Below are 25,274 nucleotides of genomic sequence, written 5' to 3'. Positions count from 1 at the left end.
GACAAGGACCCTCCTTGAGCTCCTCCTTCCTTCTATTCTCTCCCAATTCTCCTCCACCACCTTGGGAAAAGTTCCCTTTTCAGCCGCCTTTCTCTCTCCCTCTCCTGCTATTCACCCTCTCCCTCTCCTGTCCTCTCCTCCATGTCCCTACAGACTCAGGAGGAAAGCGGTCCTCACTCACTCGCTCATCCATTCGCTGCAAACATACTGCGCTCCTGTCCTGTGCTGGTCCCTGCCACAGGCCCCAAGGAGACAACAATGAAGGAACCACTGTGTTTGTTTCACACTGTACCTGCGTCGGTGTTGTGCGATTGCAGGTGGAAGGAGACAGGCCGAAAGGCAGGTGCATCATGCATTCATTGGAAGCTCATGTATGAATCACGCAGTGTATCAGGCGGTGTGGACAGAAGACCTCTTAAGTCCTGGATCAAATATTTCCTGCACGGGAATATGCATATGGGTGTAGTATGCCTAAGCGATCTCTGAACAAAATGCCCAAGAAACTAGGAACTGCACCTCTGGGGAGAAGAACTGAGAGCCTGGGAAGGAGACTTGACATCCTTTTGAACTATTGCTGTGTGAATGTATTTCCCATACGTATTGAATATTCAATATTCGATCATTTCAGTGAAGACTTAACTAAAATTTATCTTTAAAACAAGAAAAACAAAAAGAAAGAGAATGGACTCCGGGTCAGGTCGAAGCCTAGCCCCTGCAGCTTATCAGCTCTATTAAAACACACACACACACACACACACACACACACACACACACACCTCATCTCCTCAAAGGTATCTGTATATTCTATGCAAACCTTTACCCTTTCATATTAATCTTTTTCCTCAACCGTCAGCATTCATGATAAACAAAACCTATTGGTTATTCTATTTTATTGCGTCCTTTTTCTGTCTTCTAAAAATGTATTTTATCTCCGACTGTTCTTCTTTGCAGACACACAGAGTTTCAGCCACCCTTCCTGTTAAATGGTCCACATGCTCCCCCAGGATAGTGGTTCAGGTGATAAATTCTGGAGGCAGAAAGGCCCGGCCTCAACCCCAGCTTTGCCTCTGATGGCTGCCCAACCTTGCTTAGCCAACCCTTCCAAGCCTCGCTCTCTGGTCCCTACGCTGGGGGAGCAGCTCCCGCCTCCTAACGCCAGAGCTGTCTCGATGGCTGAGCACAGACAGGGCACTGAGCATTCGGTATGCATTTGCAGGACAGCGACTATGAACACCCAGACGAGCACTCGGACTCGGAGATGTACGTGCTCCCCGCGGAAGAGACTGGGGACGACAGTTACGAGCCGCCGCCCGCCGAGCAGGAGACGAGAACCGTTCACCCAGCCCTGCCCTTCACCAGGGGCGACTACATAGGTGAGGCAGCCCCCCCCCCCCCCGACCCTGGGCGCCCAGCCTGCCAGGCATGGGGAAGGGGGGTCGAGCCGGGCTGGCAGGACGCTGAGTGCCTCCCACCCTGGCCACCCCCACGTGGGTCATCTGCTCACTCACAAGCCAGGGAGCCCCAGATGGAACGCTTGCCTGGGGGAGGGGGAACGCTCTCCCTTCCCAAGTTTCCAAGGGTAAAAACAGGTAAAAGACAAAAGGCGCATGCCCTGACGGTTGCCCCCGCCCCACCCCAGCCCAACTCCAGATAATCCCATGAGAAATCAGCCCTGAGGTTAGTACCTGCTTCTTTTGGGGTTTCCCGCACACAAGGTTCTGGAATTTCTTTTGAGACATCCGTGCAGAACGAGGATGATCTTCAGGGATCCCAGTATCTGCCAATGGCCCCGTTCCTTCATGCCCACCCCAACGCAGGCAGCCCACACTCTGAGTCTAGACTGTGGGTTTTCAGCAGGGAGTGGAGGTGGGTGAGGAGCTCTAAGTGTGGAATCAGCTGTAGGTTAAATGGGCACAGCTCAGGTGTCGCCTCCAGACCTGAGTGTGACTCTTAATGTCCCCCAGGAAGAAGCCTGGGTTGCAGGCGACTAAGTTCAGCAGAGCCGTGGAAGGGAGTGTGTCTGTGATGATCACGGTGACGCCAGCATTTGTACAGAGAGCCCTTACGTGTAGAGGACTCTGTCCATTATCACTGCCATTAACTGCCTCCTCACGGGGCACTGAGCATGGACCCTTGCTTCATGCCACAACTCACCTGTTGAGCACCTACTGTGTGCCACAGCTACGCTGAGCCTGGAGCTTTCAACAGCAAGCAAGACAGACACACTCCCAGAGTGTTTGTAGCTCACAGCATCGTGCTTCACAGTCGTGGCCTACTTCACCCTCTCGAGAAGCTTACGGAAGAGGCATCCGTCCTCACTTTATGAAGGAGGAAAGTGAGGTTCGGAGGAGTGAACCGCTTTGGGGAGTGGCAGAGCTGGGACGCACGCTGGGCTTCTCAGCCCCCAAAGCCCTGGCTCACCAGATTTCTGACCTTGTTCAAGCAACAGGACCCTGGGAAGGAAGGGGCTGCATTAGGCCCATTTTATAGGCCAGCAAACTGCAATTAAGGGGAGGGGGCGCAGTGGCTCATTCATGGCCACGCTCTTCAAAGCCTGTCTTGTGTATTTTGCTACTTTTGATGGGCTTAGATCTTACATTAAGAAATCCCAGTAAACTCTAAGAGCTGCAAATAAAACTAGAAAACCTGACAGAGTTATGGGCACAGCAAAGCGGCTGACCCGGAGCCCCAGCCCGACCACAACACCCAGAGGGAGCCTTCCAAGGAGACATCCAATGTGAAGCGAACGGCACACCTTGGACAGGGCAGGAGCTGGCACCGGGGGGAGAACAGGGGGTGGGCCTGGCGGCAGGGTGGTGGGGGCAGGGGGCAGCCTCATGAAGTTAAGGGTGGGGCAGAAGCCAGTGTGAGTGCCTGGGCTGCTCCCAGGATGGGGACATGCCAGGTTCCTCCTGTGCTAAGCTTTCCCTACAGCGTATCAGTCTGCAACGTGCTCAGATTCCACTGAGCAGACTCCCTGTTGCCTCACACCTCGGCCATGTCACGTCGCCATATTGGTCCTATGGATTAGGCATCCACTCTGCCAGGCACTGCTCCCACAGCTTGCACTGCTTTCTTCCCAGTCCCTACAGTGGCCCTCTCAGGTGGATGTTATGATCCTCACTTTCCAAATGAGGAATGTGGGGGCGCCTGGGTGGCTCAGTCTTCTAAGCCTCTGACTCTTGATCTGGGCTCAGCTCATGATCTCAAGGTTTGTGAGATCGAGCCCCACATCAGGCTCTGCACTGATGGCATGGAACCTGCTTGGGATTCTCTCCCCCTCTTTCTCTGCCCCCATTCTCAAAATCAATAAATAAAATGGTTAAAACAAAACAAAACAAAAGAGGAATGTGAGTCCCAGAGAGGCTGGATAATGAATAAGTAGCCCAAACAGAGCTCAGCCAGTGAGGGGCAGAGCAGAGGACCCAACTCAGGGCCATTTGGCTTTGGAACTTGTGTTCCTTCCCTGACACATGCCAAGGACAGTTCCCGACAAGGGGTAACTCAGGGGCCCTCCATGATTGAAGGGAAATCATTGAGAGGAAGAATGTGTGCGTTCACTCAGATGAGTAGCTGCAACCCTGAATCCGCCTTAGGATAACCTGGGAGAGGGGCGCCTGGGTGGTTCAGTCAGTTAAGCGTCCGACTTCGACTCAGGTCACGATCTCCCACTATGTGATTTGGAGCCCCACATTGGGCTCTATGCTGACAGCTCAGAGGCTGGAGCCTGCTTCGGATTCTGTGTCCCCCCGTCTCTGTGCCTCTCCTCCGTTCACTCTCTCTCTGTCTCTCGAAAATAAACATTAAAAAAAAAAATTGTTAAACAATAATAATAATAAAAAAAAAAATAACCTGGGAGACTTGAAACTATTAACGCCAAGACCTTCCTCACAAGTTCTTCCCAGTATGTCTGGGGTGGGGCCTGGGCCTTAACATTTTCTTAAAATTCCCCAGGTGGTTCTTCTATGTAAGGAGGATTGAGAGTCACTGCCCTTAAGGGTTCATAGAGCGAAGTGAACCTTCGAGGAGCACACCCCTCTCGGGCCTCCCTGCTGCCAAGGTCAGCCATCCACTCTGTCTGGCAAAGTGCAGGGCCGTAGGCTCTTCTGAGTCCTGTAGCCGTCATTCTCGTGGGAGAGTGTAATGTAAGGAACAGGCAATTGAAAATTTTTGCCTAACATGTCATTTTACGCTTTTAAGGACTGCCTGGAATAATTGTTTGTGACTACATAGATGTGGGTGGTTTTATACTTGGGTGCAGGGAATGGTCCAGAGCCCCCCTCTCATTTTCTATTTTGTCATTGTTCCTTTCAAGACAATCGATCAAGCCAGAGGCAGTCTCCGCCCTTCAGCAAGACACTTCCAAGTAAGCCCAACTGGCCTTCGGCAAAGACAAGGCTGACCTCCACTCTGCCGGCCCTGACTTCTCTTCAGAAACCTCAAGTCCCACCCAAACCCAAAGACCTTGAGGATGAGGTAACCGAAATCTGTCCTGAAGGCTTCCCAGTCCGAGTGGAAGGCAGGATGCAGGGGGGAGGGGGACCGGCCAGGACCGTCTGGCGTCTGACATGCCTTCCTCCTCCTCGCCCACCCCTCTAACTCCCCACCGTTAATCCCAAAGGTTTTCTTCTCTAAAAAAGGCATGTATGGCCTTAGTTTAAGCACGTTCATTCCCAGAGCGTACGGGTGATACCAGCACTGGATCTGTGCCCCTCTGATTAGCCTCTTCGGGGGTTTCCTGTGAATCTTCTCCTTCCTCCATAAATTTCTCTATCTTTACTCTCCTTTGCTTCTCTGCCCTGCCTCCTCGCCACTTCTCCACATTTCTCTTGCAAGGTGCACAGGAGCGCGGGAGGACAAATAACAGAGACCCTAGTCGTCAGGGACCCCACACAACGTGCACAGGAGCCCGCACCTCACTTCCCGCTGGCAGCCCTTGCCTCTCACCCCCTTTTCCCTCAGCTGCCGCTACCCAGGGACCCACCTTTGCAGATTGTCCAGGACTCGACTCTGGGTTTCACTCATCAGTCTCCCCTCTGGCAGCACCCAGCTTTTTATACGTCTTATTCCCTATGGAATTGCTCCTATTTGAAAACTAACTGGTAAACTCATTCAGACTGTTGTAGGAATGACTGATAAGGCCTAATATGTTGTGGCTCCCAGAGGTCCGCGCATTGTAAATAAGGGCAAAGTGAAGCCCTCGAACTTAGCCATCAGAACAACCCTATACCAGAACCCAGAAACAAGATCACAATAAAGGCAACTTCTAACCATAATCTTACTGCAGCTTTTGAAGAAATGACTTGTTTCTAAATGCCTAGAGGTGATAAAACCTATAGTGTATAAATATGTTGTAAAAACACCTTCATTTCCACCTTGATATAATTTGTAGCCCAGCAGGGGAGGGAAAAGAGAAACTTTACTTTTTTTTTTTTATCTTTATTTTTCTTGAGAGAGAGACAGGGTGTAAGCAGGGGAGGAGCATAGAGAGAGGGAGACACAGAATCCGAAGCAGGCTCCAGGCTCTGAGCTGTCAGCACAGGGCCTGATGGGGGGCTCGAACCCACGAACAGCGAGATCATGACCTGAGCCAAAGTCAGACGCTCAACCGACTGAGCCACCCAGGTGCCCCAAGGGAAACTTTTAAATAAAACAGTGGCAGCATTTAGGCCCAAATTCCTGCTTTGACCCGTATTAGCTGTGTGACTTTGGGCGAGCCAGATAACCTCTCTGAGGCTCGGTTTTTCATCTCTTCAGATTATTTTAAGGACTTAGTGTTAGAACAGCACTAACTACAGTGCCTCACCCATAGAAGGATTCCCTGTGTCGTATGTTCCTTTCTAGCATATTCTAGATTCTTTACAAAATCCAATTTTCTAGTTTCTCCAGAAACCTGAAAGCCTGGGCAACACTGGGCCAGTCATGGCCTCAAAGCCGCTGAGCTTCATGGCAGTCTTCCAGCTCAGCTGTGAATCCCTGACCTTGTTTCCATTGGTCATAGTCCCCACCACTCGTACAAGGCATGAACATGCCCTTCCTCTGCACACGTCCCCATGTCTCCCTGCCTGCCTCTGGAAGCGTTTTACTTTATGACTTTACTCTAGGGACAGTTTAAGTTTAAGTCAGAAAGTCAGCTGACAGAGAGAGAAAGGAGGTTTGCCAGTCCTCTGTCTGTCTGTCTGTCTGAGAGGTGATGCTGACCTTTTGGGGTGAGAAGAGGGTGGCAGGAGGAAGCTGACCAAGGGACAGGATGCAGAGACCAGCTGTTAGGGGCTCACTGTGAATTCTTTCAGCGCTTGGCAAATCTATATGAAGATATAAATTCAGACACAGAATACAAATGAATACTGTGTGTGTTATATAAGGCTCTCCACTTCTGTGAATAGCTGAGAGCGGACCCCCGTGGGGAGAGGCAGAGTTTTGCTAATAGTAGCCTTGTGGAGGTGGCTCAGGCAAGTTTGAACCAGTGGGAAAAGGAGAAGTATGGAGGCGGCTGCATTCTGGAATGGGCAGATGGACAGTCAAGATAAGAAAGAGGTTAAAAACGAAAAAAAATAGGCCAACATTAAGATCTGGCTGAACCATTAGATAGCAAAAGAAGAAGTCAAGCACAAGCATAAATAACTAAAAATACTTAGCTCTGCTGTACAGGTTACAGGAAAAGTATGGGGTACAGGCTAACCAGAGAGCTGGGGAGGGAGCAAAACATGGGAGGAAGAAGCACCTGTGCCCTAATGACACGAGTGGCCGTCACTTGAGTGCTAGGTGTCCACTGGTGTTCGGAGCACTTTGTATTCATCCCATTAAACTCTCCCAAGAACGCTACGAAATCTGTACTATTATCACCCCCATTTTACAGATAAGGAAATGGTACAGATGAGGCGCAAAGGGGTTGAAGAACTTGTCCGAGGTCACAGAGGCCAGGTGTGGAGGTGAAGAAAGAGATGAGAAATAGCAATTACGAGGAGAGGGTAGAAATAAGACAGAAAAAGAAGGGGAAGGCAGGCAGGTCCTAGAATGTAGTGGATAAGAGTATGGCGCTCGATCCTTGAACTGATACTTGAACCCCAGCTCTTCTACTTTTTACCTATGAGGACGTGAGCCAGCTACTTCACTTCTCTGGGCCTCAGTTTCTTCAAGTTTCTTCATCTTGAAATGCAGCCGATAGTAGTACCTATATTATTGGGTGGTTCTAAGGATTGAGTGAAATAACACATGTAGAGTACTCAGATGAGTTTCTGGCAGTAAGTGCTCAGTAAATGTTCGGTTTTTGTTTCTCCTGGTATCCTCCTTGGCTACCCCCAAGATGGGTGGTAAAAACCACATTTGGGATCTGATCATCTCATTTGCTTCATGTCAGCATAAAATCACTTCCTCCCCTCATTTCTGGTCAATTGATCATTGACAAGGTTGCCATGACCATTCGGTGGGGAAAGAATTGTTTTTTTAAATTTTTTTTTTTTAACATTTATTTATTTTTGAGACAGAGAGACACAGAGCATGAACGGGGGAGGGGCAGAGAGAGAGGGAGACACAGAAACGGAAGCAGGCTCCAGGCTCTGAGCCGTCAGCCCAGAGCCCGACGCGGGGCTCGAACTCACGGACCGCGAGATCGTGACCTGAGCCGAAGTCGGACGCTCAACCGACTGAGCCACCCAAGCGCCCCAAGAATTGTTTTTTAAAAAAAATGTGCTAGGAGACCCGTATATCCACATACGAAAACATAAGAGTGGCCCCCGTCATATGATAGACAAAAAGTAACCAAAAATAGATCATAGGCCTAAAGGTAAGGGCTAAAACTATAACATTCTTAGAAGAGAACAAAGGTATAAATCCCTACAACCTTGCATTAGGCAGTAGTATCTTAGATACATCACCAAAAGCAGAAGCAACAACAGAAAACTTAGTTAAAATGGGCTTCAAAATGTAAAGCTTTTGTGCTACAAGTGACACCACCAAGAAATAAGGACAACCTACAAAATGGGAGAACAGTCTTGCAAATTATATATTTGATAAGAGGTTTCTGTCTAGAGCATTTAAAGAACCCAACCCAATAATAAACCCAATAATAAAAAAGACAGACAACCCAATTACACAAATAGGCAAAGGAGTCGAGTAGACTTTTGCCTAAAGAAGCTATAAAAAGGGGCAGTAAGCGTTCAAAAAGAGGCTCAACCTCATGAACCATCAGGGAAATGCAAGTCAAAGCCATAATTAGATACCACTTTACATCTCAGGATGGTTCTATTCCAAAAGGCGGACAGTCACAAGTGTCGGTGAGGACGCGGAGAAATCGGAGCGCTCGCACACTGCTGGTGGGAACGAAGAGGGTACAGGCACTTTGGCAAACAGTCTGGCAGTTCCCCAGACTTAAACACAGAGCCACTGTACGACCCAGCAATTCCACCACTGGGTATATTCCCGAGAGAAACGTACATCAACACAAAGACGCGCACCAATGTCCACAGCACCATTATTCATAAAAGCCGGAAAGTGAAAACCACCCAAAGGTCCACCCGAATAATCAAAATGTGTTATATTCATATAACGGACTATCATTTGGCCATACAAGTGAGTGAAAGACTGATACATGATACGTGGTTGAAACCGGAAATTACTATGCTATATGAAAGAAGTCACAAAAGACTTATCTGTCATGTGACTCCATTTCTAGGCAGTGCCCAGAATGGGCAGCTCTTAGAGACGGAAGGTAGATCAGTGGTTGACTGGGTCCGGGAAGGGATCGATGAGAAGTGACTAATGAGCACAGGGCTCCTGTTTGGGGGGGATGAAAATGTTCTCAAATTAGATTAGGGTGATGCTTGCACACTCTGCGAATATACTAAAAGCCACCCAACTATACACTTTACAAAGGGGAACTTAATGGTGTGTGAATTCTGTCTCAACAAAGGTCTTTTCAAAATCCTTCCTCCCCAGACGATGAACGTGGCATGTACGGCCTCCTTCTCACTCGTTTCCGTACTTCTTCCAGGCTGATTATGTGGTTCCTCTGGAGGATGAAGACGAAAACTACATTCATCCCACAGAAAGCAGTTCACTCCCAGCTGAAAAAGGCAAGCGTTTGCAGTTTTAAGCGCCCGAACGCTTTTTGCGGTGGATGGGGGCACGCAAGGCTGTCTGGTGACAAGCACCAACAGGGGGGGACAGAAAGTCCGGGCCCAGGCCTCTCTCCTCTGTGGTCACGACATCTGCCTTCCGTGGGGGCCGAGACAGACAGACCCACCTCTGTCCCGCCCTTGGTCCCCCATGCCCTTCCACCCTGTCATACTTCCATCTCCAGTTATGAAGGCAGCTAGGTTCTTATTTAACTGTCCTCACGTAGAATGGATTTCTCATAAAACTGAATCCTCACAAAGCCGCAGGCCACCGTGTTGGCCTCACGAATATGGCACCGGAACAGTTTCTGCAGAGGACTGAAGAAGGAACGAAATACGCCCGACTCTTTACATGTAGTGCTATCCCAAGCGATGAGAAACGTTTTGTTTGTAAGCCTTCCGTGGTGTAACAGGTGCAATTACAAGTGATCTTTAGAAGCCGGTGCCACATACCCTTGGACCGGGAGCAGAGCGGGGTGTGTTGACTCTGGAGCGAGTCACTGTGGAGAACATGATGCCTCTTCAAGTAACATTACTCACCTGATAAATGAGTCCAAAGTGGTCATTCCCTGTTTTTACTCTGCCATTCTGTAGCAACCCCCTCCTGCACTCCCCAAATATTGCCAGCAACTTCAAGGCCCTCCTGAGCTACCCATCACCATGAAACCACAAATAGATATTAAATTGCGCCCCCAAACCCCACAGAATCCAAGAGATTGATTATTCCCTTAATCATTAATACATTTACTCTAAAGATGCTTCTTCGGAGAAGGCTTCTTTTCATGGCTTGTGTGTTGAACAGTTGTGTTTCCCGTTCTTTACAAATTTCCTGGTCTGACCCATCGTTCCCACGATGCATTTTTCCATTTTTCCATAAGTGTGAATCTCCCTCAACAAACTGTATTTATCATTGTTTTATATATATATATATGCATGTATTTGTGTGTTTAAGCTCCCACGGTGAATAGATCTACGAAACCAAATAACGCATCGAAGCCAGCCTCTCCTCCTGGGACAGCGTCAGGTAAAGTATAGGCGTGATTCGATGCTGTGTGTGTGTGTGTGTGTGTGTGTGTGTGTGTGAAACGATTGCATCTGGGGGGATGGTTTTTAAATCTATTCCAAACAACATAAACAACTCAGATCCAGTATTAAGAAATAATCGCTTGTGTTTCCAAATTTCTTCATAAATTGTGACAGAAGGCCTTGTGCTCATCCTCATCCACTGTCTCGTAGCACCTATGTTGAGGGGCCCTCTCCCCCATATCCCAAGGCCTCTGTTAGACAGTCCTGGCTTTTCTCCTACTTCTTTGGGTACTTTTCTGGCTCCTTCTTTCCCCCTCCCCTGACTGAGGGTGTCTTCACTGTTCAGTCCTCAGCCCTCCACTCTTCTTTCAGAATATTGTGGTGGTTAAAAGCTTGGGTTTGGGACCAGACAGACATGGGTTGGAATCCCGGTGCTCCCAGTTACCAGCTGTACCACTTTGGGCCTGTCCTTTGCCTCTCCAATCTTCAGATTTTCTCCTCCGTAAATGGAGATAATAGCCCCTGCCCTGTGACAGGAGAATTCTGGAATTGTGCCCAGGAAATCTTTAATGCGGTGCCTGGCACACGGCACATGCTTGGGAAAGAATATTCTCTTTCACTTCTTTGGGGTCCATCCATTCTTCTGGCCTCAGTTCTCTTGTCCAAGCCAATAATTCTCTGGTGTGCAACTTTTTAACTATAAATAAGCTTTTAAAAAATGTTTATTTTTGAGAGAGGGGGAAAGAGAGAGAGAAAGAGAGAGAGAGAGAGGGATGGAGGGGCGGAGAGAGGGAGATAGAGGATCCAAAGTGGGCTCTGCGCTGACAGCAGAGAGCCTGATGCGGGGCTCAAACCCACAAACTGTGAGATCACGACCTGAGCCGAAGCCAGATGCTTAACTGACTGAGCCACGCAGGCGCCCCGTGGTGTGCAACTTTGACCTAATTTCTCTTCTGAACAACTTGACATACCCAGGGCCTCAAGCTCAATGCCTTCATCAGCTCTCTGCCATTAGGATGGTCCTGTTCCTCTGTGCATGTCGGCCTCCAGGTCACATGCCTGAGGGCCTGTGTTCTTTCCAAAGTCTGCCATTTCTTTTTCTTGAATTTGCTCTTCCGTTTTCATTGCCACTACCTTAGTCTAGGCTTCCTTTACTTTGTCACTTCATACCTTCTGTCTCCTGTGTTCGAGAGTCCACTTAGCCATACCCTTGCCTTTTGGCTCTCTCCTCAGTCACTGAGATGAGTTTCTGAATGCCTCCAAATGCTGCCAGTTTTATTCACTTGTTTTCTATTAATCTAGTATAGCTGTATTTTAATACTAGAGGCACCAGAAGAAACCAAACCTGAACAAGAAAATAATTTCCTGGTTATGTGACTGGTGGACACGGACGGGAGGAAGTACAGGAAGAGGAAGGAAGTGAGATAATTTGGGAGGGACGAAACCTGAACAGTTAGAATGAGTTTCTGAGTTTGCAAACAGCAGTTTTCAGAGATGATTTTTATAAAAGGAATGTTCAGACTACTTGCCTGTGTCTCTGTATAACTGTCCACTAGCCTTTGAAGACTATGGATAATGCCCAGATAGGCATGATGAAAATGCTAAGGCTTCGATTGGTATTTCTGTCTGCACCATGATAGTTGCCTCTGCTAATGGGTGCTGCTTTTGGCTCTTTGATGGCTAAGAAGGTACTTGGCGAGGATCACACCATGAATTAGGTGCAGGGGCAATGTCTCCCTCTACTCGATGCTCCATACAGAGAAGCACAGTTTCAGGACAGCACAGACTCCAAAGCCAGAGGGCTCAGATCTGGATTCCGACTTGCGCTAGGTGCCAGACTTCAAACAAGCTAAGCAATCTGTACGTTTCTTAGTTTTCTCCTCTGAAAACATGGGAGGAGAAAATGGCACCTATGCCTAAGGGAGCGTGAAAATTAAGTTGAGTAAGCTCTTTGTTATTATTATTACCATTCTTTGGAATCCTTTGTTTAGCATGTCTTAATTCGTGACCAGTCTGGCGGAGTGCCCTGTACACATCCCAGGGAACAGTTGTTTCTTTCTTTCTGCATAAAGTTTTACCCTGCATCAGAGTGTCTCAGCCTCCACACAGTTGGTATTTAGGGCTAGATCATTCTTTGTTGTCCTAACTGCCCTGTGCACGTGAGAATTTTAGCAACATCCTTGGCCGCCTCTGCCCCAAATAGGTGCCAATAACATCATCTCCCCAGTAGTGATAAGCTAAGGTGTCTCCAGACATTGCCAAATGTCCCAGGGGCAGGAGGGACAAAATATTCCTAGTTAAGAACCACTGGTCTAAACAAACTGAAAGACTGACATTTTTTAGTGATTTATTTCTAAACGTGATTTAGAGGCTGATTTGCAGCTTTTGTCAGAAGAGGGTAGACAGGGGATGCACTTCTGAACTTCCCCTAAGTAAGTAGCATTTAAAAAGGGATCTATCTGCTAATTTCCTAAGATAGGGAAGGAGTTTGGGGAATTTACGATTCCATGTTAATATGCAAGTTGAATGTTACCTGTAAGCCAAACTGTTCTGAAATTGTTAAATTAAATCTCTTTATTTGGTAAGAGCTCATACAAGGCCTGAGAGTAAGCGATGCTCCAGCTGGTGTGCAAGCCCCACTAATAATACCAGGATTTCTAGAACAGCTAGGAAAGAGTCGGAAATCCCAAGGGCTTACGGTGCCAACATTGGGATTGCTAAGGATAAGAAAACTTGCCAACGTTGGGGCGCCTGGGTGGCTCAGTCGGTTGAGCATCTGGCTTCAGTTCAGGTCATGATCTCGCAGCTCGTGGGTTCGAGCCCCGCCTCGGGCTCTGTGCTGACAGCTGGGAGCCTGGAGCTTGCTTCAGATTCTGTGTCTCCCTCTCTCTCTGCCCCAACCCACTCGCATTCTGTCTCTGTCTCTCTCAAAAATAAATAAACATTAAGAAAAGAAAAGAAAAGAAAAGAAAAGAAAAGAAAAGAAAAGAAAAGAAAAGAAAGGAAAAGAAAACTTACCAACATTGTATGTAGAACCAAAGAGAGGATGATACATAAAATACATGTGGTAGAAGGAAAAACTGAGAGTAAGTCGTTTTCCTAGTCGAGAACTTTGGTAAGCACCAGCCATGCAAACATTAACATCATTTTTTGCTCAATACAATGAAAACAAAGCTGATTTTTGTTTTTCTTATCATTATGCTTTTGGACACATCTCCCTCTGTTGCATTTCCAATTTCTCCTCTGGAGTATTCCAGCCAGGAATTTGGCTTCATCAGAAAGTAAGGATCCTGGACACAAAGAGGGGATCAGGTTGTCCCCCCCCAGCATGCCCCTAGGTCTGACCTCAGGCCCAGAGCAGCAGAGAGCCGGTCTATGAAATAGGACAGTCATTCTGCATCTTCCCACGGGCATCCACAAAAGCACCGCTCAGTTTCACCAATCTTTCCTGAAGTAAGGGAGAAACAGCAGGTGAATCTGACCTGCCAGATCAGAGCTCACAGTAACACTAGGAGGCATTGGCCAGAGAGGAAAGGTACCCACCTGGCTTGAACCTCAGGTAGCCTTGCTTTTCAAGCCCAGCCCTGCCACTTAACCTCTCTGGGCCTCCGTTTGCTCCATGTGATGTTATGTGACGCTTCGAGATGGCACATTGAAAGTACCGCAGTGCCCAGCAGTGCCCAGCACCTGGAGACACTGTGGTGGTTGGTAGCAAGATGCTAAAACAAAAATAGCAGTAATCATATTTACTGACCTTTGTGAGTTATAATTTACATATTATAAAACTTGTTTGTTTTACATGTATACTGCAGGATTTTTTTTCTATTTTCAGTCACTTTATTTATTATTATTATTTTTTAAATATAATTTGTTGTCAAGGTAGCTAACATACAATGTATACACTGTGCTCTTGGTTTCGGGGGGAGATTCCCATGATTCATCGCGTACATGCAACACCCAGTGCTCATCCCAACAAGTGCCCTCCTCAATGCCCATCTCCCATTTTCCCCTCTCCCCTGCCCCCTCATCAAGCTCAGTTTGTTCTCTATATTTAAGAATCTCTTACGGTTTGCCTCCCTCTCTGTTTGAAACTATTTTTTCCCCTTCCCTTCCTCTTAACTTCTGTTAAGTTTCTCAAGTTCCACATATGAGTGTAAACATATGATATCTGTCTTTCTCTGACTGACTTATTTCACTTAGCATAATACCTTCCGGTTCCATCCATGTTGTTGCAAATGGCAGGATTTCATTCTTTCCCATTGCCAAATAGTATTCCATTGTACATATAAACCACATCTTCTTTATCCACTCATTAGTCGATGGACATTTGGGCTCTTTCCATAATTTAGCTATTATTGATAGCACTGCTATAAACATTGGGGTGCATGTGCCCCTATGATCAGCACTCACGTATCCCTTGGATGAATTCCTAACAGTGCTATTTCTGGGTCATAGGGTAGATGTATTTTTAATTTTATGAGGAACCTCCACATTGTTTTCCAGAGTGGCCGCACCAGTCTGCATTCCCACCAACAGTGTACTGCAGTATTTTTTATAAATCATTACATTTACAGAGTTTTTTAACCATCACTACAATCCAGTTGTAGAAAATCTCCTTGCCCACACCAACTCCAAAAGATCCTTTATGCCCATTTTTGGTGAATGTTCTTCCCACCCCCAGCCCCGGGCAACCACTGATCTGCTTCCTGTTGATGTAGATTGGCCTTTTCTGAACATCTCATATAGCTGGAGTCATATAGTAGGAAGCCTTCTCCCTCTGGCTCTTTTCACCTGCGTAATGTTTTTACCTCAAGTACTTTCAGTCCCTTTCCAGAAATATTAGTTTATATTTGGCTAATTCTTTACATTTTCCAGGTTCCCCTCTCGTCTTACCACAATAACTGTGAGCTAGGTACGGGCGTGGTTGTGTCCCCATTTCACAGTGGGGGAGACTGAAACGCAGTGACTTGTAAGAGGTCACCCAGCCCATCTGGTGGCAAAGAAATAACTAGAACCCTGTCCTGGTGTGAGACCATGGGTTTCCCACCGACATTTATGGTACCACCACAGGGGAAGGAGGTGTGCTCCTCCCTCTCTGATAGCAGAAGTTATTTATGAGCGAGGGCGGGGGAAGGGACATGTTGGCAGACTGTTTGAAGATGTGAAGGGAAGGGAAGCTCCGTAGAGAAGCCAGGCAGTAAAAACATGACAACAATGTACCCCAGGCCAGATGAGCCTTTGGCATCGAAAGAGAGGGAAAACCCCAGGGAGGAAGTTCTGACTCAGACCTTCTTTCTATTTCCTTACTTTTCAGACGAGCGTTTTTCCCCCTCCATCCCTGAAACCCTCCATCAAGATCTATGAGTAGTCAAGGGTATTTTAATAGCATCAGTCAGGTATTAAGAATTTGAAGGACAACATCCATTTGGTTGGTTCACCAACCAGTGAGACACACTTGGACTCACACTTCATATTCAGATGGCAGTTTATTGTCATATGAAATGGTAAAAATTCTGAACATAGTCTCTTTTGCAAAAGTTCTTAAAAGTCACATCAAGATTGGGTTAACATGTAAGTGAGAGTCCTGTGGAGGGCCGTTCTGGGCATTCGTGGAAACCAGTTCTGTGTAAGGACTGTGTGTAGAAAAGGAGTGGATGGGCTCTAAGCGAAAGCCTGAAGGCCTCTCTCTCTCTCTCTCTAAAGTACGTGAGAATGAGCTTTATGATCTCTATTTTTCATGCCTGTGGAGGCCTTTTTCTTTTTTGTGTTTGGCGTAGGTGGTCCTGTGAGGTGAAGCTGCATGGCGGGCGTATGTCTTCATGTTGCAAATTCCGAGGGGGCAGAGGCCTATCTCTGCGTCTTCACCTCTTCCACAACCCCTGACACAGTGCTCTTCACGTACCAGGTTCTCAGTAATTCTCAGTAGGCGATTACTGCCTCAGCACTCACCGATACGTGCTTTATCTCACAAACTAAAATAATACATACTGAGGGCAGGTCCAACCTATATTTCCAGAGCATCCCCTGTAGGTCCAGTAGGAACTGTGGGCTTAGAAATGTAGTCGTTTCTTAACAAAATGGGTATTCGGTTCACTTTAAGTCAATAAAGCGCTTTTGTCTCACTGGGCCGTGACGCCCAGGCAGGTGAGCATCAGCCTGAGAGAAGGCAGCCGGGAGACGCAGGGGGGAGCTGGCTTGGTGTCTGGCTCTCTCCCTCCTGGCCTGCTCTGTCCTGATGGTGAGGCTCTGCCTGTCTCCGTTCCTCCCTCATGACCGTCTGCCCCCTGCCTTAGGTAGCGGGAGGGCAGTGCGGTGCAGCAGACGAGGCCCGCTGGGTCCCTTCTGTGACTCTGGAAGATGCGATTAGGCAGTAGCTTGTTACTTGTCTCAATCTGTCTGTGCAACGGGCAAAAAGGCCTGAGAATTCAGAGATGAATGAACAGCCTGTGAATGTGAGGTTCATGTGGGCTCGTAGTGGGAGTGGTGGGTCTGTCACGTTGTCCCTGGGCACTGCTGGTGTGCACATCTGTGCAGTGTGTGTGTATATAGATGCAGGTATGAGCTCTTGGCTCCTTCCTATAGGAACACTGGGGGGCTTTCACTGAGCCCACAGAATCAGGGGTTCTGTGCTTGTGTCATGGAAGAGAAGGTCATTTAGAAATATTAAGATGGAGTCCCTACTTCTCATTCTGGTTCTGAGCTTATAAATTGCCATCATTTAGATATTTCATCACCTTTGCCTATAGGCTTTCCCCAATAGCTTCTGTGTAACCCCCTATACATGCTTGACTGAAAAAAACCAAAAATGTGCCTACATCTCTGAGCCTGCTGGAAAGGCCAGCCTCACTGTGACCGTCAGCCCCAGGTTCAGGACTCGGAGACTAACCTGTGTGTATGTTTGTGCAGGTCGTAACAGCGGGGCCTGGGACGCCAAGTCACCTTCTCCTGCTGCGCCGTCCCCAATGCCCCGGGCCGGGTGAGTACCTGCTGTGGAGAATCAGCCCTGTGAGATGTGAGTGGACGCTCTCCACCACTGCTGTGGGCAGGGCCTCCTGGAATCCACAGAGCAGTCCTGCCTGAGAACCCGGGGGGGGGGGGGGGGGGGAACGCGGGGGCTTTTTCTGCTATTTCCCTCCAGAGGAACACAGCGGCCCAGGCTCAGATACAGGTGCACCTCACGTTACAGTAGGTGTGTTCCTAAAGGGTGTGGAAAACAAGCCCCACTGCCCTGTTCTCCTCCGCTCCCCTGGCATGCTAGTCAGACTACGGGTCTCCTGCTGAAATAAAGAACCAGCAGTCTTTCCTCCCCTAAACTCTTAGTTAAGTCTTGAGTTCATTGACCTGTGTTCCGAAAGACAGAAGCTCCAGAGCCTGAATAATTTTGAGACCCATGAGCAGGTTTCATCTTTGCTTTCTACTCCTCCACTTCTCTTTCGAGTAGTTAATGATATGTAAACAAACACGTGTACACCCAACAGCACACACTGGATTGTTCCATCAAAGGCCATACTGCCGAGGTTCCTTTCAAAGGTGAGATAAGAGAGTAATACTTTCTTATTGAATGTAAAAGAGCTTTGTAAACTGCTAGGTGCTGTAACGTATTAATATCACAAAACAGTGACCCCCATAATTTTATATTGATTCAATAGGTTATTTTAAAAGCCCGCTTAAATATGTACAAAGCTGGCCTGCATGATTATAATCTTGATTCCGCCTCTGTGGAAAGCAAAGAAATTCTTAGGTTCAAAGGTTTATTGACCAAAATTTCTCCCTTGCCTGAGTTTTATCACTTTGGGCAAATTACTTAATCTCTCTGAGCCTCAGTTTCCTAATCTCCAAAATGCAACAATAATATCCATTTTAAAAGGTCACCGTGAGGTTTAGGGAACATGAAAAGCCTAACCCAGAGACAGGCACTTGGGAATTGTTAGTGTTCTTCCTCCCATCTTCCAGCTCTGAGCCAAAAACAAAGAGAGAGAGACCGAGAAGGAGAGAGAGAGAGAGAGAGAGAGAGAGAGAGGAGGTGACAGTCTTTGAACACAGAAAAGAAGTATACACTCTTACAATATTCGATTATAATCTCTACTGGAACCAAGCTGAGACAAGCCCCTACAGGACCACAAATCACAGTGGTTTTCACACTTGTGTTGGTCTTCGATTTCTCTGTTTGGGCTGAAATCCTAGGTAAGTGTCTAGTAGAGAATAGTCACCTGAGGCAGGACAGCAGTGGGCAAGGAGGGGCGCTGGCTGCGGTTCCACCTGCTGGGCCATCCTCCTATCTCCACTCGCGTCCATACGCTGTAGCCCGAGCTTACCCTTGGAGGATGGGAGGTCTCTGCGTCCATACTTTCAAAATACCGAGTCTAGTCCTCATTTTACGGGCAAGGAAACTAAAGCTGCAACCAGCCTCACAGGCGAGAGAAAGAGGCCTGAGGTCACAGAGCAATCAGCAGCGGGACTGGAACAAGAACTCAGCTATCCTGACTCCCTGGCAACTGGCGCTCCTGTTTATCCCCAGTTAACTCTTAGCCATCTGTCAGTGGACTCTATCTGAAGCTGGGAGGATCAGGTCTAAATCCCCATTCCATCCCCCTCTGCCCTTGAAGGATAGTCTCCCAACACACTCATATCATGTTTATTATTCTAGTTTAAACTGAAGAGTGAAATGATGAGCAGTCAGCTCCACTTTATCTTTGTTATGTTTTAACAAAGCCCAATCTCTTTTTATCCTCCAGGAAAAAACCAGCTACCCCACTGAAGACAGTAAGTTAATTTTGCATTTAAACGTGTTTCATATTTCCTGCCATGCTTATTCTTATTCCCTTATTTAAAGTTGACAGTGCTTCCAGCTAAGGTGAACACAGCAATTTTAGCAACTGAAGTTGCCGCCCAGATGCTCCAAGAGAAATTTAGCTTCCTCAGTTAGCCAGGGAAGAGGCTGCATGGGAGGAGCTCATCCTCACTTAGCCCCAGGGGCGGGAGGGGCGGGGGGTGGGGGGCTTCACCGAGTGTGAGCAGCAGATCCAAGGTGGCAGCCGGGCTCCCTTCCTCCCCTGACATCTGCCTTCCCCATGGGGAGCGCCTGTGTCTGCTTTCCATCTGCCGGCCTGGGGGCTAATGGTGTATCAGGCACACACAGGCCCGACTACACTTGGATTCTGGCCAGAATGTGGGGAACCTGGGCCAGCCCACTGTCTGAGGAAGCCCCCCTTGACCTAGTGCCTACTCTGTAACCTGACATCTGCAGTCACGTAGCAAACACTGAGGTGGGGCCCTAAGACCAGAGCCAGAGGCCACATTCCCTCTGTGCAAGAGCTACTGGCCAGCAGCTACTGGGGGTCACGGCATCCGTGAGCCTTGTTGACAGGGCACGGAAGTCCCTACACCAGGGCGACACTGCCCCTTCCGTGATACACTTCTAGTCCATTGCTGCTTATTGCAGATGTTGGGCTGGGAACTGGGTGCTTTTTATTGTTGTTCTTGTGATTGAAACAATAGCTATGCATCAAAGAAACGCCCTCCCCAAGTACTTATTTTAATCATGTTGCTTTGACATTTATTTCCACATCCCACCGTAGTGAATATCCTTGCCTATTTTTTTTTAATAGACTCCACTTACGCCTCAACAGAACGCTTCAGCTGTTTGTGAAGGTAAACCTGTATTATTCTGAAGGATGAGTATGTCCTCTCAAAGCTATTTTAATTAAAGATTTGTACATAAGTGTATTTCTAATTTGCTTTGTCTACTTATAAAGCAATTGTGAATATGAAACTCGGGTTTCTAAATAAAGTGGCCTTGGCTTTGCAACGAGCAGGAAGGACCTGAGATTTTGAGCCAGTGTCTTTGGGGCAAGGCTGTAGTCTACACGCCCCAAACCTGCCTGTTTGGAGACATATGACTTGCCAGACACAGATCTATGGCTTTACATAGATATGAAGACTTATTTAGAAGCATTCATGTATTTTAGAAACAATAGCTTAGTTACAGTAATGAAACTTATAAAAATCTGTTTATCTGAGCAAGTTCTTTTGCTAAGTGTTGAAAGTAATGTTTTCTGAATTCAAATGTCTATTTTAGTACCTCACATCTTCAAATGTTTTTCTTCGCTTTATCGTATCCTTAAAACCTCACAAATACTTTTAATTGGAATTTTCCATTTAAAAAACTATCTGTATTTGAAAAATATTGGGGGAAATAAAAAAAAAAAAGAAAGAAGTAAGAACTATCCATGATCTCAACACTTAGAACACTATATAGAGTTAGAGCCCTAAACCGTCTAATTCTACAACTGAAGCTACCCAGCGTTAAAGCTGAGTATTCTCACCATTTCCTGAGTTAACATGGGCACATCCACATAAAATGCTCTGGTTTCTTTGACGATGGATGTTGGACATTTTCTGAATGTGTCCTACACCTCGCCTGTCTGCTTCAACTGCACCATTGTTTGTTTGTTTTTTTTTACATCTGTTTCCCACATCTTTCTTCCTCCAGGCTATTTTTGAGCTATCACTCCCTTTCTGCTATCTGGCTTTCATCTCCCTTTCCTTTGATGCTTTTGCCTCACTGTCCTTCCATACCTTACAGTTTTCTGTGCCTGTTGAGCAGGGAGCTCAAATTATAGTGGAGCCCTAGGGTGAGCCTCTGCAGGAAGTAAGCTCAACCCTGTGCAAATTCCATTGACTTCAGGAGCCTTTGAAAACCAGCCCAGAAGGAGCTCTTGGCATGTGCCACGCAGCTCCGGTGTCCTCATTCCCAAAGGGCTCCTAGTACAAGAGCTTGGCATGCTGTCTCTTTTGTGACTTGTCTCAGGGACAGAGGCAATAATCTGCCAAGCCCAGTGCAGGTGAACAGCCTCTTCTCACCTAGAAAGGAAACCTCCAGGACTGCAGAGACAAAGCAGGGTGGTCATCAGGCTGTGGGAACCAAGTGTGTTCATTGTTTCTCCTTCCGAAATTATCAAGTTGTAAAGTCATGAACAAAACATCTCACATGGCAGCTCAAAGTAGGGTGCCATTGACTTAAAACATTCTTCAGGGCCTCAAGACTTCTGAATTTTGCTGCATTACATGAACCCCTCAAGTCTATTTTATCATTTATTTGAATCTTTGAGTTCATACTACTTTTACTCTTTTGGGGTCCTGTAACAGAAGACCCATAGTTCACCTTTCTTCCATGTGGAACACACACCCATAGACATACCGAGATTCTAACACACCCTAGACCAAATTTGAAGGAGAACAAAGCATTAAAATAATTTATCATCACATTTATCCATGGTCCAGCAGTAAAGTTCAACATAAATTCAGCATAAATTTCTTACATTTCAGGTTTACCCATTTCCCTGTGTACCAGTTATAACCCCACCCTTTCTTCTCCCACTCAGGAAAACACAATGAAATGCAAATGTGATTAACATTATTATCGGGATGACCTTGAATTTGCTCAGTTAATTTTGCAAAAAGAGTAGATTATTTGCAAACTCTCATATTTTACCTCTTATCAGTTAGAAATTACTTATAACACCCCTTATGACTAATGAAGATAAACTAAGTGTGTTGCAACACCTGTGTGAGGGATACAGGTGTGGGTCAAACTTGTTTGTCTCTGGCTCCCACCTGTACTCACACATTTAAAGGTCCAGCCCCCGTGGCTCGGTCCCCATGTATATTGCCACAGAGCTGTGAGGTGTGCCTGCAACACTGCTGGGTAGGATGCCCGGTCCTAATAGTGCAAACACATCACCAGACTGACAGGTGCACAAACAGATGGCATCCTGGTGAAAGATGGGTTCATAGGAAAACATCGGACCAAATCCGTTTCTTCTCGGTTGATGTTGCTGGGTTGGGAACAGACATTTCACTCTAGTCTGATATGAAAACTTTCTCAATGCAGAAAAACCCATACCTGCTGAACGCCACCGAGCATCTAGTCACAGACAAGAAAATATGCAGTCATCAGTGTTTCCTCCTGCCCAGAAGTAAGAATCCCTTCCTTTAAAAATAAGTTTCCCTAACACCTGTATCGTTACATTGCATAGTGACACGGGCTTAGTGCTTGGTAAAGATCTGACATTCATTGTTTTGCAATTAAAATTTTTAAAGGTGTTAAGTAGGAAAGAACTTTAAAAGAACTTCTTAGACTCACAAAGATCTAATATTTGGGTTTATTGGTCTTCACTAAAATCTAACACTTTAGTCAAGGCCCTTCCTTTTCAAAAACTAAAGGGGATAGTTTTACTTACCTTGAAGGTTTTGGTGCCTTATCTGTCCTTCAATATGTTTTATTGGCCATTTGGGTCGACTCCTTTGTGACGCTCCTGCTCAGAGCATCTTCAGTGCAAGCAAAATGTCAGACTTGTTCGTCTTGTGCTTTGCCCTTTAATTAATCTGAAATTCTTCCTTGCAGACAAATCCATCACAAACCTGTACCTCTGCCAAGTAAGTATGGTGAAACATGAAAAACAATATCACGTTGTAGGTAAGGCTGGATCTTCATGTCTGAGCAACACTTCCAGCTGGAGGATCTTAGTGCCCTCTCTGACTTGTTTCCTTTTCTGTTAGATGGAGCCACAGTATTTATTTCAGGACACCTGAGTGGCTCGGCTGGTTAAGCGTCCAACTACTGATTTCGGCTCAGGTCGTGGTCTCTTAGTTTGTGATCAAGCCCCTCATCAGGCTCTGTGCTGACAGTGTGGAGCCGGCTTGAGATTCTCTGTCTCTCCCTCTCTCTCTCTGCCTCGCCCCTACTCACACTTGCATGTGCACTCTCTCTCTCTCAAAACAAACAAATGAACGAAGATTTTAAAAAAGAATATTTGTTTCATGGAGTAATTTTCAAAAGTAAATAAATCTGAAATCATTTTTCTTTTTTTAGTATTGATTCAATATTTTACCAGTCATACTGGGCATCTTTTATATTTAATTTTTTAATAAAAATAGTACAACTGTTTTTAAAATAAGATTAAGTACCTGATATAGTGCTTTGTATATACAAGGTCTTCTTTTTTTTTTTTTTTTTTAATTTTTTTTTTTCACCGTTTATTTATTTTTGGGACAGAGAGAGACAGAGCATGAACGGGCGAGGGTCAGAGAGAGAGGGAGACACAGAATCGGAAACAGGCTCCAGGCTCCGAGCCATCAGCTCAGAGCCCGACGCGGGGCTCGAACTCACGGACCGTGAGATCGTGACCTGGCTGAAGTCGGACGCTTAACCGACTGCGCCACCCAGGCGCCCCGATACAAGGTGTTCAATAAATGATAGTTATTGAAATTAAATCTAAAAGACACTTTGATGCTCATAAAATATATCCATAAAAGCTACCCTAAAAATATTTGGCAAATAGCTGGATAATTTTCCCAAGGCAAATAGAACATCACCCTAAAAACATATGAAGTCGGACTTGTAGAACAGAACTGCCCAAACTTTGATTTCCCTTCTACTCAAATGTAGGAAAAAATGAAAAAATGAAAAAACAAAACCCCAGTGTGCATGGGTAATTTGGAAGATATTCCAAAATAAGCAAGATTTGGTAAACATAAATAAAATAATTGTTATAAACAAAAAAATTATGTGCATTTATGTTAATCATAACATAATCAGGTTTCAATTAGATTTTTTTATTTATCTCAATAAATGAAATTCAAACATATATATAAAAGACATATGTATTCTTAAATTCTGAACACAAAGTGCAAATGGTTTGGCTATAGAAATGTTCTTTTTCACTGTGTAAAGCTTCATTATACTTTTTATTGTTTTTCAACCTAAGTAATTCTTTCAACTGACAAATCCTTACTAACCTTCTGTCACATGCCAGACACTGTTCTAGACACAGGGTAGACAGCACTGAACAAAACAAATGAATCCCTGCCATTATGGAGCTTCTATTCTACCAGGGGAGATAGACAAAAACCAGAAACAACTGGATAAATCATATGCTATCGGGTAAATGTTAAAGTGCTATAAAGAAAAAGAAAGCAAGTTGGCAGGGGTAGGGTCACAGAGTAACGGAGGCAGTGGAGTCTGCTGTTTCGCATGGGGCCGTCAGGGCCTCAGCTGGAAAATGGGGTCTAATAGCTCCTCCCACAATGGGCCCGTGTGAGGACAAAATGAACTAAGATGTGGAAAGTAGAACAGGACTGGCACTTATTCAAGGGTCAGAAAATATCAGGCTTGAACTGCCCTAACTCTCCAAGCTACAATAACCACCAACCACCTTATACTGTGTGGCCTGGGAGAGCCTGACCTCCCACCCTCTGTGGCTGCGCCCACCCAGGAGTACTGTCCCGACCCATGAGAACGCACCCTTCCTTCACGCCCAGCCTTGCTGGGCCCGCCAAGCCATCACTGCCCGATCCTGTTACAACGGGTGGCTGTCGCTTTTGAACATCCAGGAGAAAACATCTAAGCCTGTTTCTCCTGCATGCTTCCCTTCCTAATAAAGGACAATTATGGTTGCTCTGGTCAAAAACTTAGAGCTCCCCAGGACTGCTGGCTTGCTTGCTTGCTTTTTTAAAAAAATTTTTTAAATGTTTATTTTTGAGAGAGACAGGGACAGACAGTGTGAGTGGCAGGGGGAGCAGAGAAAGAGAGAGACACAGAATCCGAAGCAGGCTCCAGGCTCTGAGCTGTCAGCACAGAGCCTGATGAGGGGCTCAGACCCACGAACTGTGAGATCATGACCTGAGCCGAAATCAGATGCTTAGCCCACTGAGCCACCCGAGCGTCCCTCGCTTGCTTTCTTCACACACCTTCCAGCTATTCTTTCAAAATATAATTGATATCCAACCATCCACTGCCACCATCTGTTCTAGGCCATCATCATCTCCTGCCTGGGCTTGCAAGAACACCAAACTGGCCTCTTCTCTCTGCCCTTGCTTTCTTGGATCTATTTCCAGCCCTGCAGCCAGAGTGACCTTGTTGAAAGACAGGCAGATTACATTACTACTCTGTTCAAAACCCCCCCAAAAGCTTCCCACACCGTGTCTGTTAAGGCTCAAGTCATGCTAAGGGGTCCACCAAGTCCTACACCGCTGGTCCCTTCATTACCTGGTGTCTGACTTCATCCCTTATTTTTCTCTCCTTTTCCCTCCACACTCCAGGCACAATGACCCCCTCTCCATCCCTCAAAC

The 25,274-nt window shown here is 46.4% G+C and overlaps 1 protein-coding gene across 2 annotated transcripts in view; it reads left to right on the top strand.

The window, feature by feature from the left end:
- Positions 1-25,274, top strand: part of BLNK (B cell linker) — a 78,169-nt gene that overhangs the window by 41,797 nt on the left and 11,098 nt on the right. The window contains exons 5-14 of one of the 2 annotated variants that reach the window (XM_086680507.1): positions 952-1,017; positions 1,217-1,373; positions 4,316-4,476; positions 8,993-9,074; positions 10,069-10,140; positions 17,049-17,118; positions 18,878-18,905; positions 19,751-19,793; positions 22,036-22,120; positions 22,549-22,580. In XM_086680507.1, the coding sequence (XP_086536633.1) occupies positions 952-1,017; positions 1,217-1,373; positions 4,316-4,476; positions 8,993-9,074; positions 10,069-10,140; positions 17,049-17,118; positions 18,878-18,905; positions 19,751-19,793; positions 22,036-22,120; positions 22,549-22,580 (796 nt within the window). The remainder of the gene's footprint in view (positions 1-951; positions 1,018-1,216; positions 1,374-4,315; positions 4,477-8,992; positions 9,075-10,068; positions 10,141-17,048; positions 17,119-18,877; positions 18,906-19,750; positions 19,794-22,035; positions 22,121-22,548; positions 22,581-25,274) is intronic. The other variant, XM_086680508.1, reaches the window with a different exon arrangement.

The sequence above is a fragment of the Puma concolor genome, chromosome D2, assembly GCF_028749965.1.
Source record: "Puma concolor isolate L17-30 chromosome D2, mPumCon1.1.hap2, whole genome shotgun sequence".
Classification (NCBI taxonomy): domain Eukaryota; kingdom Metazoa; phylum Chordata; class Mammalia; order Carnivora; family Felidae; genus Puma; species Puma concolor.
Note: the sequence above shows the minus strand (reverse complement) of the source record. Positions and strands in the feature narration are given on the sequence as shown.